Source organism: Nerophis ophidion, linkage group LG01, assembly GCF_033978795.1.
Source record: "Nerophis ophidion isolate RoL-2023_Sa linkage group LG01, RoL_Noph_v1.0, whole genome shotgun sequence".
Lineage (NCBI taxonomy): Eukaryota > Metazoa > Chordata > Actinopteri > Syngnathiformes > Syngnathidae > Nerophis > Nerophis ophidion.
Genome location: NC_084611.1, coordinates 24,515,303 through 24,533,431, shown reverse-complemented (window position 1 = coordinate 24,533,431; position 18,129 = coordinate 24,515,303). Strand labels below are relative to the sequence as shown.

The window sequence follows — 18,129 nt, the reverse complement described above, 5'->3', positions numbered from 1 at the left end:
AGATCAATCCATCCACCTTCAACTCATGCCTTTGCCCAGGTCTACGCCACACTGATGTGGGTACCTTCTGAAGACATGCGTTTGGGCAGAGTGGAGGCCGGCGATGTCGGCCCATGGTGGGGAAAGGGAGACGAGGAAGAGGGATAGGAGGGGTGGGATGAATGAGATAAAGGCCTGGAAGGTCGAGAAGGGGGTCTGGAGGGTGGCCTGGTGGGCGTGGCTGCCCGAGGAGGCAAAGAGGAAGGGCCGGGCTGGTAACGAGGGAGGGAGCGGGAGGAAGGGGATGGACAGGGTGAGGGCCAATGGGATGAACCTAAAAGAGGGAAGGACAAATAATCAAGGATGACACAGCAGACAATGATCACAACGGAAAAAAGAAGCAAATAGCAAGAACATGAAGGTGGATGCAATTGATTAACATGAGACGCAACACCAAGGCTTTAAATAACTATTAGACAAGGATAAAGACAGTCATAAAACTTAGCAACAAAAACACTAATTAAAAATGCATGCAACTACAAAAATAATATGTTCTATATAATTAAAGCATATCGCAAAGCTTTTTTGTTTTTAGCAGGACATTTAAAAATACCAGTAGGTAATTGTATGACCGCAAATACCATCCTGTGTTGTCATGCTGAGTAGTTTAACTGAAGAGAAGTTAACTTGTTTTTTACACTTGTACCAAAGTTAACAATGTTGAAATGTAGGGGAGCATGATAAAAATTGGACTGATAATTGTCAAGCCGATAAGAGGAATAATGACGTGATACCCATAATTCCGAGAACATTAAAAAGCGCTCCAATGAGGCAATATCACTCGTACTCTGCTGTACCTGTGTTAGGCTGAGTAAATCAAGCGCTCCTTTTCTTTTTGCTGTAAATGGCCAGCCATAAAATTCCCCTGAGCTCATTGTAGACAAACATGGCGTTGTTCGTGTTTAAGTCACTGTTTAACACGAAGAGTATTGAAAGACATTTGGTGCTATTTGCATCAGCTAACATTCCACAAGGAGGAAAAAAAAATATTGAACTTAAAAACATCAAACCTTGTCAGCCACCTGAGACACAAACATCGCTAAAACTGTGTTTTGAAAGCCTATGGAGATGTCTGCTGCTAAAGAAGCCTTGTTCCTTTGCCGCGTCGTTTTAAAAGTGCAAATAGTTTGCCAGATGTAACCCGAGGGCTGAAGCGATCTGTGATTTCATCATGAAAACAATGTCATTGGACGTCCAGCCCTTTACCATCATTTAAGATACCGGCTTTTGTTAGGACAAATCTATAAGTACAGTCTGTCAAATCTACCGTTGTGTCTTTTTTACCTCCAGGTGGGCACAAACTACTGTTTAACCTATCCATCCATTTTTCCACCACCACTTGTCCCTCTCGGGGTTTAAATAATAAAAAAATAAAAAAATAGTTATCCCTACTTAAAATATTGAATGCATTGTACAGGTTTTATGATGGTACCATTTATACCTTGGCACTTTAAATTAATTTATATTGTTATTATTATTTGAACCTTTATTTAGCCAGGATTAGGTATCTCTTTTTAAAAGGAGATCATCCACAAACTAACTGGCACCAGCAGCAATGTGGGTGAAGTGTCATACATAATGACCGCTCTACCATTCAAACTTTGCCGCCCCAATATTAAGTATAATAATAAACATAAGAGTGATGCTAAAAATAATTTAGGGGATAAGAAAATGAAGAAAATTTAATTTCAGTTCAGAAATGTTCATATAGGAGTGTGTGATGAGCTTTGCCTCGCTGTGTAAATGTTGAGAGTAAAATATAACAGGCCATGCACCACCCATACCTCCATTTACCACCCTCTGGTCGGCGCCTGGGCTTAGACTATAGTCGTGCAATCCCGCTCGAGGGGGTGCAGGTCCAGCTGAGTTCGGAGTCAGGCGTGGCGAATTCTGCCGTCCGGGCCCCCATGACATTGCCTCCCTGTTTCTCTGCCCTGGGGGAATGTACTTGTTCTCCCTGTAAGCAAACACTTGATCAATACATGATTGCATCAAGAGCTGTTTAGGATAACCTGGTACAGTCTCACCTGCTCAACGTGTGCATCTCTCTTTCCCCTCGGACGACGGCGGTAAACTTCTCCTCCTCGGACCGTTCGTCGTTCTCCAGCGCCACGCGGGCCTTGTATGTGGAGCTGGCTTCTATTTCCTCAGCCAGCTGGGCAGCTCGAGCTTCCCTCTTCAGGAATTCCTCAGAGTTATCACGCTCTAGTGGGACCCTGGAAAGTAAGGTGACAAGAAATAGATGAAGAAATATATCGTTGCAGAAACATCTCAAGGACGATCAGTGGAAACAGGGAGCACCTGAGGTGTCTTGGCACAAGCTGCAAAATGTTAATACCAATGTACATGTGCTTTTGTTCGGTCTTTCTTTTAAATATATTTCCCACACAAAACACCGATGCCATTATGTTTTTATGTTGTATGTAGAATTTTGAGGGAGAAAACTGATTTAATCCACTTTGGAATCTGGCTGTAATGCTAGAAAATGCTGAAAAAGTGAAGCATTGTGAATACCTTCCGGATGCACTGTACTTGTTTGATTAGTTTTCATGACTATTATCATGTTTATCAACATTGTGTGACAGGGAATGTTTTGACATGTTCCTTAATAAATAATGCAGAATTATTGACACAGCACAGCAGTGTTCCTTACGTATATGTGGACAGGCTGCTGTCATAAGTTGACAAAACCCCATACTTCTCCTCGTTGTACTTGAACATATCATTGGGGTCCCACCCATTTGACTGAAAACAAAAAACAAAAAAGCAGCAGATGTTTTTTTCTTGTCTATACAGTCAAAAACCAAATTTCAGTGTTTGTTGTGGCTTAGTGTCATGTTTTCACACCACATCAGTATCCAGAGACTCGAGGCTGTCAGAATTGTGGGTCTCTCCACCATCCCAGGGCTCCAGATCTTTCTCTTTGTGCTCGCCATTGATTCTGCCGCTCACTGCGGTGTCTGTGAAGTTATCTGAGACACGCAAGGATACACCTTTAGGCTCTGCAGACACACAAACAATACATACAAACAGAAAGCAGATAAGATGTACTTACACTGTACTCTAGAGAGCATGCATGCCTTCAGAATTTTTGCCACAAGATATCCAAGAGTTTTTTTCAAACCCACACACTTAATGCAACTCCTTACTAAAATAGCATCCTTTTTTAAATAAAAAGCCACTGCCTGTGCTGATGATTATTTAGTCAAGCTGTAATTAGAACAGTACGGCACAGGGGTGTCCAAAGTGCCGCCCGGGGGTCATTTGTGGCAAGCACTTAATTTTATAAAGGCCCTCGGTATATTGTAAAAACCCGATTCCTATTTAAAAAAAGTAAATTAAAAGGGCAAAAATGTGTAGTCTAACAAGAAAAAAATCGAAAATTGTATTTTTAATATGACAAATATCAAAATGAGCCCAGCATTCTTTGTTTTTATTATGCAGCCTTCAATGGAAAATATTTGGACACCCCTAGTATAATCACTGTCTTAGTGGCAAAATGTAGACATGATGAGGAAAGTCATTTTCTAATATTTCAATCCTATTTACAAACCACTAACACATCAATGGGCAGCATAAATCACATCAGTCATAAAGTTAGAGAAACTACAAATGCATCAGAATGGGCTAAAAGGGTCTATGTGCAGATAAAGATTGACTTGAGGACAGCTTTCCACCATGTAACTGGGAGTTATACGCATTGGGTCGGGTAGCGTGAGGCAAAGCAAGCATGCGCTTAGAATGCAGTCAATCAATAGTCAATCAATTAGTACATCAAAGATACCTGGGATGTTAATCCAATCGTCTAAAAGCAAATGCATTGTTCTTTGTTACTTTCAACAGAAATGAGATAATATAATTCTTGTAACATGTGGTCCTGTCCTTGACAGGACCACATAGACCTGAGCTGTGGTGCAGGCGAGGCTGTGTTTAAAGCACGCAGGTGTGCTTGCCCGACAACTTAAAAAAATACAAATTGGTGCACTAACAACTCCTACAATCCAGTTTACTTCTGCGCGGTGCATTTTTTTCGCCCCAGGAAGACAAGGCACAATTGCTCACACACGAGCATTCAACGTAGTACGTGTGAGTGCATCCTCAATTTAGACTAAGCCATATTCAGCTTTTGCATGGCATGTCAGCGAAAAAAATTAAAGTGGAAGCCAGCTCATTTTCTGTTGAAAGCAACACTATGAAAGAACTAGTGAAAAACATATACCAAGTACAGTGGAACCTCTAAAGTCGACCACACTAAGATTATATAAATTGCAATTACAACCAAATTGTCCTTTAGAAATTGAGCAGAGCATGTAAATATTTACCCAGAGTTCACTAGAGCTCAGATCAGCCAGCAAAGGATTAACTACGTCTTTTGCTTTTAGCATCACTTATTGTATGACACCACGTGAGGCCCACGCAAACATCTCTGGAGATTATACTGTAAACTCAAATTCATTGCCTCCACATATTTGGCTTTTTCTTGTGAGGTTTGTAACATGTGTACAATATATTAAATAGGATGTAAAGAGAAGATTGTGCAAAAGACTACATGCTAAAAATGAAATTTTGAGTAATGATTGTGTGCTACTGTTCTAACATTTTACTAATAATAATGTTTTTGAGGAAGATAACTTGACTCAGGAATGGATTATTTTTGGACTACCAGCACCTTAGTTGTTCCACTGTTCTTGTTTTATTTTGTGTAGTAACCCTCAGATTAGATCACCATAAGCAGCAGAAGCAGCAACACGAGCAATTCCAACAGGTTTGATTTTCACTTAGAGATGGATTACAGGACAGAAAGGTGGGAGGATAAAACAGACAATATATATTACCTGTGTCAGAGGAAACTAGACCATGGGAGAGCAGAGACAGACAGATGACACAGAGTCAAAAGATGGACTGACAGAATGAACACAGTGTTGACCAATTGACTTCCTACACAACACAACAACATATAATAAACAGTGGAGTTGTTGGAAATTGTGTCAGGTTATAATAAATGTTGTACTATCATTGTTCCCATCCCACTTGACAGAAACGCACCTGTTCCATATCCAAACAAAAAAACCTGACAGTCTTAAAGGAGTCTTGCATGGGTCAAAATGAATCGGACAGACTTATTCAGTCTTTATTGAGTGCTCTTGCTGCACTAGGGCATCCTTAGGACCAATCAATACCTCACATTAGTCTTTAGTGAGCACCCTCTCAAAGAAGGCACACGACTAAGACCCCGCTTGGAAGTTAATACAGGCAGAGAAAATAAAAACAAGACAACTCATGTACAGTATGTGCTGATTAACTAAGATTTGTGGTTATTTGCAAGTCTGTGTGAATTCAGAGTGAAAAAGTCCCAAGCCCCTTTTTTATGGTGAATGCATCATGAGTTTTATAGAGATTATTCCACAAAACCAGAAAATATGTTGTGTACCTTTCCTGGCAAAGTTAAGGTCGACGTCTTTGAAGGACACGACGACGACATCGGAAGCCTTGAAAACGATGCTCTCTACAATGTCTTCTTTTCTGGGGCCCGCACTCGGCTCTAGGTTCTTTCTGTGGGCTGCGTCTAATACCAGGTCGCACTGGGAAAAGAAATGTGTCACAAAATAAATTCAAGCAAGAAAACTCAAAAGTCTAAACTAGAATTATATAAGATGGACTCTTAACAAAATTGAGTTGAGTATGCCTTAGCACACTACTTCCTGGTTGATGTGGCGCTTCATAAGTCTCATTTCTTCAGCAAAAAATAATTCTGGCTCCGGGGGGAAATCATGGACATGTTTGTCAAATAGCAGATAAAAGTTAAAGTACCAATGATTGGCACACACTAGGTGTGGCGAAATTATTCTCTGCATTTGACCCATCACCCTTGATCACCCCCTGGGAGGTGAGGGGAGCAGTGGGCAGCAGTGGTGGGCACGCCCGGGAATCGTTTTTAGTGATTTAACCGCCAATTCCAACCCTTGATGCTGAGTGCCAAGCAGGGAGGTAATGGGTCCCATTTTTATAGCCTTTGGTATGACTCGGCCAGAGTTTGAACTCACAACCTACCGATCTCAGGGCGAACACTAACCACTAGGCCACTGAGTAGGTATAAGACTCAATGGCCAAAAAACTAAATGGCTCTTCTAGTTAATCTAGGTCATTGTATTCTCAGAGCATTCAATCGATAGCGACTGGACTGTTCAGTCCTGGGTTTCCCCTACATGTATTTGATTGTGGCGCAACAAACGCCACAGCAAAATTATAACTGCCACAGTTTAACTTTCTTTTTCTTACATAAAACTTTTTTTTAGTATTATTTACATACTATTGGCCATAACTAGCTTGAAAAACATCCTCTATGCTATATTTAAAAACAAAAAATATATGTATCGGAATTGCCTGTTAGGAGCGCCATAGCTGGCTTAGCCCCTAGCTGTACAAAGTTGGAACCCAGCAAAAATAAGCAGAGAAAGTTGAAGAGAAAGGTTATTTCAGGTTAATTGATGCAGTTCTTATTCAAGCCTGTGTAAAATATCTTTGTCTTGAAATTACAACCGAAAATAACATCTAACTTTACGCCGTGTGCCGGTGCGTCTTCGAACCTCTGTTTGGACTTGCGTGTTGAGTGTTCATGTCGTGCCCATGTGCGTGTGGTTTTTCTACGTGTACTATGGCTTCTTTCCACATTCCAAAAATATGCATGTTAGCTTCTTTGGAGACTGTAAATTGTCCATAGGTATGAATGTGAGCGTGAATGATTGTCTATGTATGTGCCCTGTGATTGGCCCTGCTAATTTTCATTAGCATGTCACTGAGCGGGTCCATTATATGTCAGCATTAGGCTAGAGGCATTAGAGCAAACGTTCATCCTGTATAATTGTATTGCTTTTTTTAAGTTTAGACCAAACTGTATTTATATTTTAACGGGATTCCTACATGTATGTGCATGTATGTGTATATATAAGGTATTTTCCTAGAGTGCTTAGCTTTACCTTGACTTTATTGTGGAAAAGATCAATAAACCACCTCGTTATTTTTATCATCTTTAATTTAAAGGACTGTTTACATATTTGGGAAACTAAATCCCAAAATTAATTACAATAAGCAGCAACAATTGAAAAATAGAGCAAAACACAATAATAACAAACTATTAGTACTAAACCCTAATAACACTATGTTTTTTTAAATTATGTGTAAAACATTTGATTAGCCTTTAAAAAAATATACACGCATCATTGCCAATCAAATTAATCATGACATCATGAATATGTGATTTCATAGTGACCACGACCCTTCCACACCAATAGCCACATTGTAATAAACCACGAGGAAATATAATCCTCTTTCACATCCAGACCCAGCAAAATTGTCAGGTCAAAGCCCTAAAAGAAGATGTGGCTTTGTCAACTTGCTAGAAGTTTGCTACATCCATGCAACGCCCTTTGACAACACTCTTCTGCTCAATGCAAAACCAGCATCGAAACCGTAGTTGGAAAGATTCAGTAAAAATTCTACCATTCTTTTTAAAACAATATTCCAAAAATAATGAATTGATTATTAACTTTGAAATTCTGTCCAAAGTCCAACCTTAAGTAAAACTTGCTCGAGTTTCGCTTTTATTTGGGTGAAAAATAAACAGGGCTCACAGGGACTTTACCTAAAAAGGAAGATGAAAGGCTTTGTAGCTGTCCTCCATAAAAGGAGAGGCTGAAAGGGTGGACGTTGTCAGTCCCACTTCAGCTGTACGCTGTGAGAGTATTTCACCTCATGATTTGCATCTTACCTCTGGACCGTAAGTTTTGAAGACTCCTTCATAGACCGTTCCATTTTTCACCTTCAGTTCACACCTGGTGCCCTGTAATCATCCACCATTCATTAATGTGAGGCGTCAATGTAAACGCTCCCAAGACCAGCTAAAAAGCCGTCTGCTGTGCCACAAACTAATGACAGATCAATTGTTTTAGTTAAAGTAAGCTGTATTCGAGGCGAATCACATAATATTGGTTTTATTGCTGCGTGAACAGTTTTACTTAGTCATTTACGGTTTAAAAAAAAAAACATCTTGCATTGCTGCATTTAGTACTGTGGCACAGTTAGATTTCTGACTAGAAGTGTTTCAAGAGAGCGAACATACCACAACAGATGTCAAGACATGGACCATCCTCATGTTTGCATAAACTCCATTGAAAATAACCTAAATAGAAAAAAACACCGTTGGCATTGTATGGCCTTTTTTAAGATAGTAACCTCCTCTTTCTAAAGTCAATGCCTTGTGTCAATTTTGATTTTTTTTTTTCTGATTCAAACAGGTTACTTACCGCTGCAGGACCTTTACCACTGTGTCTTCCCCTGTAAGGTAGAAAAATACAACTGATGACCAACTATGAAAGTGTGTCTTGTGTTTTTAAAGGAAAGTGATGAAGATTAAAGTATTTCTATTTAATGAAATGGGAGAAATATCTGCAAATTTTAATATCCCAAGCAGATGGGATCATGCACAAAATGTAACTGATTGTACTTTAATGCAACTGAAGCCATGATGACTTACAGTATTTCTAGACATACAACGATTTTATAAAGCGTAAGAGTGCTTAATGGTTGTAAACATAGACATTGTATTTTCAGCACGTACCCCAATATCCTAACCTTGCAGTATGTTCTTAAATGTACCGTATTTTTCAGACTATAAGCCGCACTAAAATCCTTTAAATTTCTCAAAACTCAACAGTGCGCATAATGTACGTATTAATTTAAGTTGTGCTTACTGACCTCGAAGCAATTTTTTTTGGTAAATGGTGCAATGATAAGTGTGAACGATAGACGGCGGTTACACATAAGGGATATGTGTGCACTGCAAGACGACGTTGGCAAGCAAGCCCACAACTTTGATCATATTTCATTGAGAATATGGAACATTACACACAGCTTTCAAAAATCTGTCAGTTTTTTTTTGTAAGACTTTGGTAAGCTATGAAGCCGCACCGTCAAATTATTACGGCTACAGTAGTCAAGCGTACTGTGCCTCAATATAAGGGTATTGTTATGGGGTGTGTGTAAGGACCCCAAAATGGCACCAATTAAGAGACATCATCTGGTGTTTTGTTTATCAATATTATACAAAACAAATTTTGGATGTGTACTCGGGCTCTGAACTCTGCAGTCTCGAAAATGTGCGCAAATCCGCCATTGTAGCCTGCGCTGACGCAGTAGTCAAACTCCTTTTTCTCTATCATCTTGTTGGAGGGCATTAATCCTCTGCTGTTGCCATTTATAATATAAAGTAGCATAAAGTTTAAACTTATGTCAGTAATTTGCTATGGAAGCGCTAAAGCTACTGGTATAAATAATTCACTTACGGAACTATGATTACCGTGCTTTTAGAGAATTCCGGTCGGACGGTTTTTCACAGGACACATATCCGTTTTTGTTATCCATGGATGATGAGATCCTGTTCCGTTGTTTGTTATAGCAAAGTCTGAATGTCATTAAAACATTTAGCTACATATTTTGATACTCCTCCTTCAATTCCCGTCCTTACACGCTACACCGGTACAACAAAGATGGCGGGGAGAAGTCGCTGTCGAAGTGAAGCCATGTAAATAAGACCCGCCCACAAAACGGCCCATCCTAAAGAGACGGTCAAAAAGCGACCTGAAAATGGTCTGTAAAACATAATCAACATTTTGACCTGAGAAACACAATTACATGATATGTAGACAAAAGGGAGTGTTTTAATTGGAGAAAAAAAAATCATTACATGACCCCTTTAATCCAGTGCGCCTTTTGTATAAAAATAAGACATAAACAGACCCGCTTATCGGCAGTGCGCCTTGTAATACGGTGTGCCCTATGGTCCGAAAAATATGGACCATAGGGCGTTATTTTACTCTTCTAGTAAAATAATGTCCTGTAGCATGTCATAGATGTCAACTTGTTCCTATCATCTCTACATCTCCCAGAGAATGCACGTTATTTTAAAAAATCTACGGTGCTTCTTTAGAACTACACCCTAAAAAGCAATTTGTTATTCTAAGGGGTTTCCTGGACTGTACCTGGTTCTCCTACTTTGTCATGGGATGCACCTAATTCATGCGGTTATTAACATGTACCATGTTTTTCTGGTATGTCCTTCCATCTGTCCATTTTCTCCACTGCTTATTCTCTTTAGAGTCGCGGGTAAGATAGAGCCTATTCTAGTGGTCTTTGGGCGAGAAGCAGGGTACACACTAGACTGGTCGCCAGACAATCGCAGACCTAGTGTCCTAATATGCACCTTATTAATTCAAGCAGGTGTTAGAATGCATCATTCTGTCTATGTCTATGGCTGCACAAAATTATTTTAGTGCTAGAGTAAACCTTTGTTTATCCCTGTAATTGGTTTCTGGGCCTGATCATGGTAAATTAATTTCCACAAAGTTGTAGATTTAAATAATGGGGCGGCATAGCTCGGTTGGTAGAGTGGCCGTGCCAGCAACTCGAGGGTTGCAGGTTCGATTCCCGCTTCCGCCATCCTAGTCACCGCCGTTGTGTCCTTGAGCAAGACACTTTACCCACCTGCTCCCAGTGCCACCCACACTGGTTTAAATGTAACTTAGATATTGGGTTTCACTATGTAAAGCGCTTTGAGTCACTCGAGAAAAGCGCTATGTAAATATAATTCACTTCACTTCACTTTATAAATATGATTAACATTATGGGAGCCCTCTAGACATGAAATAACAGCCAAATAGGCACCTTTATACTCTTTTAATCCAATAAAGTAACGCTGTCTGAGGTTGAGCCAATTAGTGGCCACAATGTTAAACAGCTGGCCCTGATTGGTTGACACGGATATTACTTCAGAGTGCCAATATACAGTGGGTACAGAAAGTGTTTAGACTCCTTAAACCTGTTCACTCTGCTTTATTGCAACAATTTGTTGAAATAAAAAAAAGTATTTTCTTTTTCTAATTAATGTACACTCAGCACCCCATCTTCAACATTCTTTTTGAATAAAATGCCACAAGATTGGCACACCTATTTTTGGGCAGTTTTGCCAATTCCTCTTTGCAATTCCTCTCAAGCTCTATCAGATTGGATGGGAGGCGCTGGTTTTCATCCAAGAAGTCTCTGTACATTGCTGCATTCATCTTGGTCTAATCAGGGAGATGACCAAGAACCTGATGGTCACTCTATCAGAGCAACAGCATTTATCTGTGGTGAGAGAAGAACTTTCCAGAAGAACAACCATCTCTAGAACAATCCGCCAATAAGGCCTGTATGGTAGAGTGGCCAGACGGAAGAAATCTCTTGGTAAAACGTTAGCCAAAATGCAGCAGAAAACACTTAGACCATGGGAAAACAAATGCTTGAACTCTTTGGCGTGAATAACAGGCATCATGTTTGGAAGAAACCAGGCACTGCTCTACCCCATGTCAATGTAATTCATACAGTGAAGCATGTGGTGGCAGCATCATGTTGTGGGGATGAATTTTGGCCAAAGGAACTGGGAGACTAGTCAGGATAGAGGGAAAGATGAATGCAGCGATGTACAGAGACATCCTGGATGACAACCAACAATTACCATCCAATCTGACAGAGCTTGAGAGGTGCTGCAAAGAGGAATGGGCAAAAGGGAATTGGCAAAACAGCCCCAAGATTCGTGCACAGCTTGTGGTATCGTATTCAAAAAGACTTGAGGCTGTAATTGCTGCTAAAGTTGCATCAACAAAGTATTGAGCAAAGGGTCTGAATACTTAAGCACATGTGAATTTTGAGTTTTTTATTTAAAATACATTTGAAAAAGTTCTACATTTCTGTATTTTTCTGTCAAGATGGGGTGCTCAGTGTACATTAATGCGAAATAAAATGAACTTTTTGGATTTTTGCAAATGAGTACAATTAAACAAGGGGTGAAAAATTTAAAGCGGTCTGAATGCCTTCTGTACCCACTGTACTTATGGTGGTGGGGCGTAGCTAGGTGCATGGCTGAGGCGTGGTCAATATGGCACAATTTTAGAATTTGCATAATCGGCGAAGTTGCATATGTATTTTTTGAAAAGGCTAAAAAAATGTACACATTTAAAAACAAATCTGTTAATTGTGAAGATGAATACACAGTAACGGTATTTTTTTGGTACTGGTCCCTAATTGGGTGGGTCCAGAAGGACCGTTAAGATTTTGGACAAATGATAGGGTTTATCTGTACTTTTTTTATCCAGCTGACTGTAGTAATGGCACAGTGTCACAATGACTTCAGCTTCCACTGCCACTCTTTAAAAAGAAACGAGGGAAGATTCTAAAAATCAGTTTGGAATAATCATAATTGATGAAGCAACACCACACAAAAGTACATAACAAAACAATATTTCCTCCTCAAAAGTCCCTCAAAGTCACGCACGCTAATAAGAGTTAGTGTAAGTTTGAAGTGAATGATCTTCAATAACTGCCGTACTATCGATCCAGTAAGCCACAAGCCAAAACTAATTCCCCCAAAAAAGTAATAAAATATCCATCTATCCATCCATCCATCATCCACCGATTATCCGAGGTCGGGTCACGGGAGCAGCAGCCTAAGCAGGGAAGCCCAGACTTCCCTCTCACCAGCCACTTCGTCTAGCTCTTCCCGGGGGATCCAGCCGGGAGACATAGTCTTCCCAACGTGTCCTGGGTCTTCCCCGTGGCCTCCTACCGGCTGGACGCGCCCTAAACACCTCCCTAGGGAGGCGTTCGGGTGGCATCCTGACCAGATGCCCGAGCCACCTTATCTGGGTCCTCTCGATGTGGAGGAGCAGCGGCTTTACTTTGAGTTCCTCCCGGATGGCAGAGCTTCTCACGCTATCTCTCAGGGAGAGCCCCGCCACCCGGCGGAGGAAACTCATTTCAGCCACTTGTACCCGTGATCTTATCCTTTCGGTCATGACCCAAAGCTCATGACCATAGGTGAGGATGGGAACGTAGATCGATTGGTAAATTGAGAGCTTTGCCTTCCGGCTCAGCTCCTTCTACCCCACAACGGATCGATACAACGTTCACATTACTGAAGACGCCGCACCGATCCGCCTGTCGATCTCACGATCCACTCTTCCCTCACTCGTGAACAAGACTCCTAGGTACTTGAACTCCTCCACTTGGGGCAGGGTCTCCTCCCCAACCCGGAGATGGCACTCCACCCTTTTCCGGGCGAGAACCATGGACTCGGACTTGGAGGTGCTGATTCTCATTCCGGTCGTTTCACACTCGGCTGCGAACCGATCCAGTGAGAGCTGAAGATCCCAGCCAGATGAAGCCATCAGGACCACATCATCTGCAAAAAGCAGAGACCCAATCCCGCGGCCACCAAACCGGAACCCCTCAACGCCTTGGCTGCGCCTAGAAATTCTGTCCATAAAAGTTATGAACAGAATCGGTAACAAAGGACAGCCTTGGCGGAGTCCAACCCTCACCGGAAACGTGTCTGACTTACTGCCAGCAATGCGGACCAAGCTCTGACACCGATCATACAGGGAGCGGACCGCCACAATAAGACAGTCCGGTACCCCATACTCTTTGAGCACTCCCCACAGGACTTCCCGAGAGACACGGTCGAATGCCTTCTCCAAGTCCACAAAGCACATGTAGACTGGTTGGGCAAACTCCCATGCCCCCTCAAGAACCCTGCCGAGAGTATAGAGCTGGTCCACAGTTCCACGACCAGGACGAAAACCACACTGTTCCTCCTGGATCCGAGGTTCGACTATCCGGCGCAGCCTCCTCTCCAGTACACCTGAATAAACCTTACCGGGAAGGCTGAGGAGTGTGATCCCACGATAGTTGGAACACACCCTCCGGTCCCCCTACTTAAAGAGAGGGACCACCACCCCGGTCTGCCAATCCAGAGGTACCGCCCCCGATGTCCACGCGATGCTGCAGAGTCTTGTCAACCAAGACAGCCCCACAGCATCCAGAGCCTTAAGGAACTCCGGGCGGATCTCATCTACCCCCGGGGCCTTGCCGCCGAGGAGCTTTTTGACTACCTCAGCAACCTCAGCCCCAGAAATAGGAGAGCCCACCACAGATTCCCCAGGCACCGCTTCCTCAAAGGAAGACATGTTGGTGGGATTGAGGAGGTCTTCGAAGTATTCCTTCCACCGATCCACAACATCCGCAGTCGAAGTCAGCAGAACACCATCCGCACCATACACGGTGTTGATAGTGCACTGCTTCCCCTTCCTGAGGCAGCGTATGGTGGTCCAGAATCGCTTCCGATGACACAACTACAAAGTTGATCATGGAACTGCGGCCTAGGGTGTCCTGGTGCCAAGTGCACATATGGACACCCTTATGTTTGAACATGGTGTTTGTTATGGACAATCCATGACGAGCACAAAAGTCCAATAACAAAACACCACTCGGATTTAGATCCGGGCGACCATTCTTCCCAATCACGCCTCTCTAGGTTTCACTGTCGTTGCCAACATGAGCGTTGAAGTCCCCCAGTAGGACAAGGGAATCACCCGGGGGAGCACTTTCCAGTACTCCCTCGAGTGTACCCAAAAAGGGTGGGTACTCTGAACTGCTGTTTGGTGCGTAAGCACAAACAACAGTCAGGATCCGTCCTCCCCACCCGAAGGCGGAGGGAAGCTACCCTCTCGTCCACTGGGTTGAAATCCAACGTGCAGGCTTTGAGCCGGGGGGCAATGAGAATTTCCACCCCAGCCCGTCGCCTCTCACTGCCGGCAACGCCAGAGTGAAAGAGAGTCCAGTCCCTCTCGAAAGAACTGGTTCCAGAGCCCTTGCTGTGCGTCGAGGTGAGTCCGACTATATCCAGCCGGAACTTCTCTACCTCGCGCACTAGCTCAGGCTCCTTATCCCCCAGTGAGGTGACGTTCCACGTCCCAAGAGCTAGCTTCTGTAGCCGAGGATCGGACCGCCAAGTGCCCTGCCTTCGGCTATTGCCCAGCTCACAATGCACCCGACCTCTATGGCCCCTCCTATGAGTGGTGAGCCCATTGGAGGGATGACCCACGTTGCCTCTTCGGGCTGTGCCCGGCCGGGCCGGGCCTGTCCCCATGGGGCCCGGCCGGGCACAGCCCGAAGAGGCAACGTGGGTCATCCCTCCAATGGGCTCACCACTCATAGGAGGGGCCATAGAGGTCGGGTGCATTGTGAGCTGGGCAATAGCCGAAGGCAGGGCACTTGGCGGTCCGATCCTCGGCTACAGAAGCTAGCTCTTGGGACGTGGAACGTCACCTCACTGGGGGGTAAGGAGCCCCATGGGGACAGGCCCGGCCACCAGGCGCTCGCCATCGTGCCCCTACTGCGGGCCTGGCTCCAGAGCGGGGCCCCGGCGACCCGCGTCCGGGCAAGGGAAATCTGAGTTCATTTTGTTGTAATTCCATAGAAGTCTTTGAGCTGCTCTTTGTCTGATCACTCACCTAGGACCTGTTTGTCTTGGGAGACCCTACCAGGGGGCATGAAAGCCCCCAGGCAACATAGCTCCTAGGATCATTGGGACACGCAAACTCCTCTTCCACGGTAAGGTAGCAGCTCAGAGAGGAGAGTAATAAAATAAGTGAAGTAAATTATATTTGTAGAGCACTTTTTTTCTAGTGACTCAAAGCACTTTACATATTGAAACCCTTTATCTACATCTTAAGCTACATTTAAACCAATGCTAGTGTGTCTTACTCAGAGACCCAACAGCAGTGACGAGGGTGGCGGAAGCAGGAATCAAACCTGGAAACCCTTACAGCCACTCCACCAGCAGAGCCATGCTGCCCCAAATCCATAATATTCTATAAAGTTGCTATGAAGCAAGATAGCATCCACTGACAGTTCTCTGTCGTAACTCCAACGCGACATGTTTGTGTGGCAACAAAACACCTTATTTAAATGGACAACCACAAGGGGTGTAAAAATGTATCAGTACAAATCGAAAACCGATTTCAACTTTACAGATAAGACTACATCGTCGGGCGACCTTTTGGATTGATCTATATCTAGGATAGGTCGATGTCCGGTTGGAAAGTCATGAATCGGTTGATTAGAGCCCTGCTACAAAATAGGGCCGCGCACACACACACACACACACACACACACACACACACACACACACACACACACACACACACACACACACACACACACACACACACACACACACAGCTGCTTTAAAACAGGCCTCGCCAAATGTGACAATTAGTATTACCACCTTTGCTTCAAACTTAAGTAAACATTTTAATAAGCATTCAGTTCTGCACAAGGAGTTATAGAAAGTGACAGGTAATAACGGAGTTGTTACACCTGTCCTGCTGTAGTCGAGAAGCACATGGAAGATGTTCCTGTCAGAGTCCATGCCATTTCAATGCCTTTTAATTTATATTTTAACCTTGTGAAATTGAATTTTGATCGTGAGTGGTTAATGTAGTGCAAGATTTTCTGTTACACTAAAACCAATATTGACATTTTCGTAGTTCCCCTTACTTGGAAAAGTATCGAAAAGTATTGATTTACATTTTGGTGCCGGTACTAAATTATTGGTATCGGAGGAAAACTATTCCTCTTTAATACCGCAATAATATATAATGGTAAGATTTTAAACTATTACATCCCTAATTATTAGTGACTTCCGGGACAAGGATGGGAAGTGGCGTGTATTGTGGAGTTGAACGGTCGTTTGACAGAAACTGTGATTCAGGGAGGAAAGGCAGACTTACATAATCAATAAAAGGGAAATAATATAAAAGAAAGTGTATGAGAGAGGAGCTGGTGTATACACAACTTAGGTTAGGACACAATGGACTGAGGTCAACATTACACTTATTAGACAAAGCAGAAACAGATAAATGTTGAAAAATGTGCAGCATGTGGTGATGGAGTACAGGAAATACAGGTTGTAGAGGAAGACACCAAAAGATAAATTGTACAGTCTAGGTAGGGGATGGGGCTTAAATTAACCATATGTAAGAATTGTAGGTCAAGTCATCATTAAATGGCCCTGATATGTCAGAAGGCATTAATAAATCATGTTCTTTTTGAATACCTCTTTAACTAATAACAGTAGTCCAGCCGGGATATGCTCATTCCAAAATTATGTTTACAGCCCCAAAATCTTGTTATTCTTTTAATTTTGATGTTCCGCCCTCCACCGTTTTAATCAATTAGAAAGTCTGTGATTGTGTTACATCCATGTTGCCAGTTACGCATCGCCATCTTTGTCTAGCAACCGCCACTGGTAATGTTACTAAACATGTCAGACCTTGGTATATCTAAAAGGCCTCGTTCCGATTCTCAACTTATTCATGGCAAAGCCAGGAACAAAACGAGGATTTGTATTGGGGATGCCTTTGAAAGATGGAGACGACTGAAAGCGGAGAAGATGTTTTCATCTGAAGCCAAACTTGTTAATTTTATCCTTGATAGGTAAGTAAGGCATTTAAATGTTTTGTACTTGTAATAATTGGAAATTAATAGGGGTGTAACGGTATGTGTATTTGTATTGAACCGTTTCGGTACGGGGGTTTTGGTTCGGTTCGGAGGTGTACCGAACGAGTTTCCACACGGACATATTAAGTAGCGTAGTGCACGTTGTGTAAACAAAGCACACCAAGGCACAACACACGGCATGCTAGCAGCGACCGAGCTATGATAGAGTCACCATACGTCCTCTTTTCACCGGACATGTCCTCTCTTGCGGAGCTGTCTGGGCGAAGTTTCTTAAATGTCTCAAAAGTCCGGCATTTTGAGTTAGGGTTGCGTGTATTTTCAATGTACGTTCAGGGTTAAGAAGGGGTTAAAAATAAAACAAATTGTGTGCACTGAAACATTCGTGAGGGAGGGGCAGAGACAGAGAGAGCGAGAGACTTATGATAAACGCGCATGCGTCGCCAGGCTCTGCGTTTTATTCATAGATTTATCAGATTTAATTTTTTATTATCTAAAGCAGGGGTGTCAAAAGTGTGCCCCGGAGGCCATTTGCTAATGTTTTAAAGGGCCACGGCACATTCTATAAATAAGATTAAAATAAACAAAAACATAACAAAAAGGGACATAAAAAAAATTAAGTGTAATTTAGAAAATGTTGCAATGTTGACTAATGAAACAAAGATGTTTTTTTTCTTTCAAACTGTCATTGCTCACAACATA

At 42.6% G+C, this 18,129-nt stretch overlaps 1 protein-coding gene across 12 annotated transcripts in view; it reads right to left on the bottom strand.

The window, feature by feature from the left end:
* The window catches only part of atxn2 (ataxin 2), a 52,254-nt gene that overhangs the window by 21,678 nt on the left and 12,447 nt on the right, over positions 1–18,129 (bottom strand). For 7 of the 12 annotated variants that reach the window (XM_061899519.1, XM_061899483.1, XM_061899491.1 and 4 more), the window contains exons 2-11: positions 8,343–8,373; positions 8,159–8,218; positions 7,808–7,879; positions 5,471–5,621; positions 4,875–4,889; positions 2,887–3,041; positions 2,693–2,784; positions 2,067–2,255; positions 1,824–1,996; positions 65–313 (exon numbers count right to left, since the gene is read on the bottom strand). In XM_061899519.1, coding sequence (XP_061755503.1) covers positions 65–313; positions 1,824–1,996; positions 2,067–2,255; positions 2,693–2,784; positions 2,887–3,041; positions 4,875–4,889; positions 5,471–5,621; positions 7,808–7,879; positions 8,159–8,218; positions 8,343–8,373 — 1,187 coding nt within the window. The remainder of the gene's footprint in view (positions 1–64; positions 314–1,823; positions 1,997–2,066; positions 2,256–2,692; positions 2,785–2,886; positions 3,042–4,874; positions 4,890–5,470; positions 5,622–7,807; positions 7,880–8,158; positions 8,219–8,342; positions 8,374–18,129) is intronic. The other 5 variants (XM_061899518.1, XM_061899516.1, XM_061899509.1 and 2 more) reach the window with 3 other exon arrangements.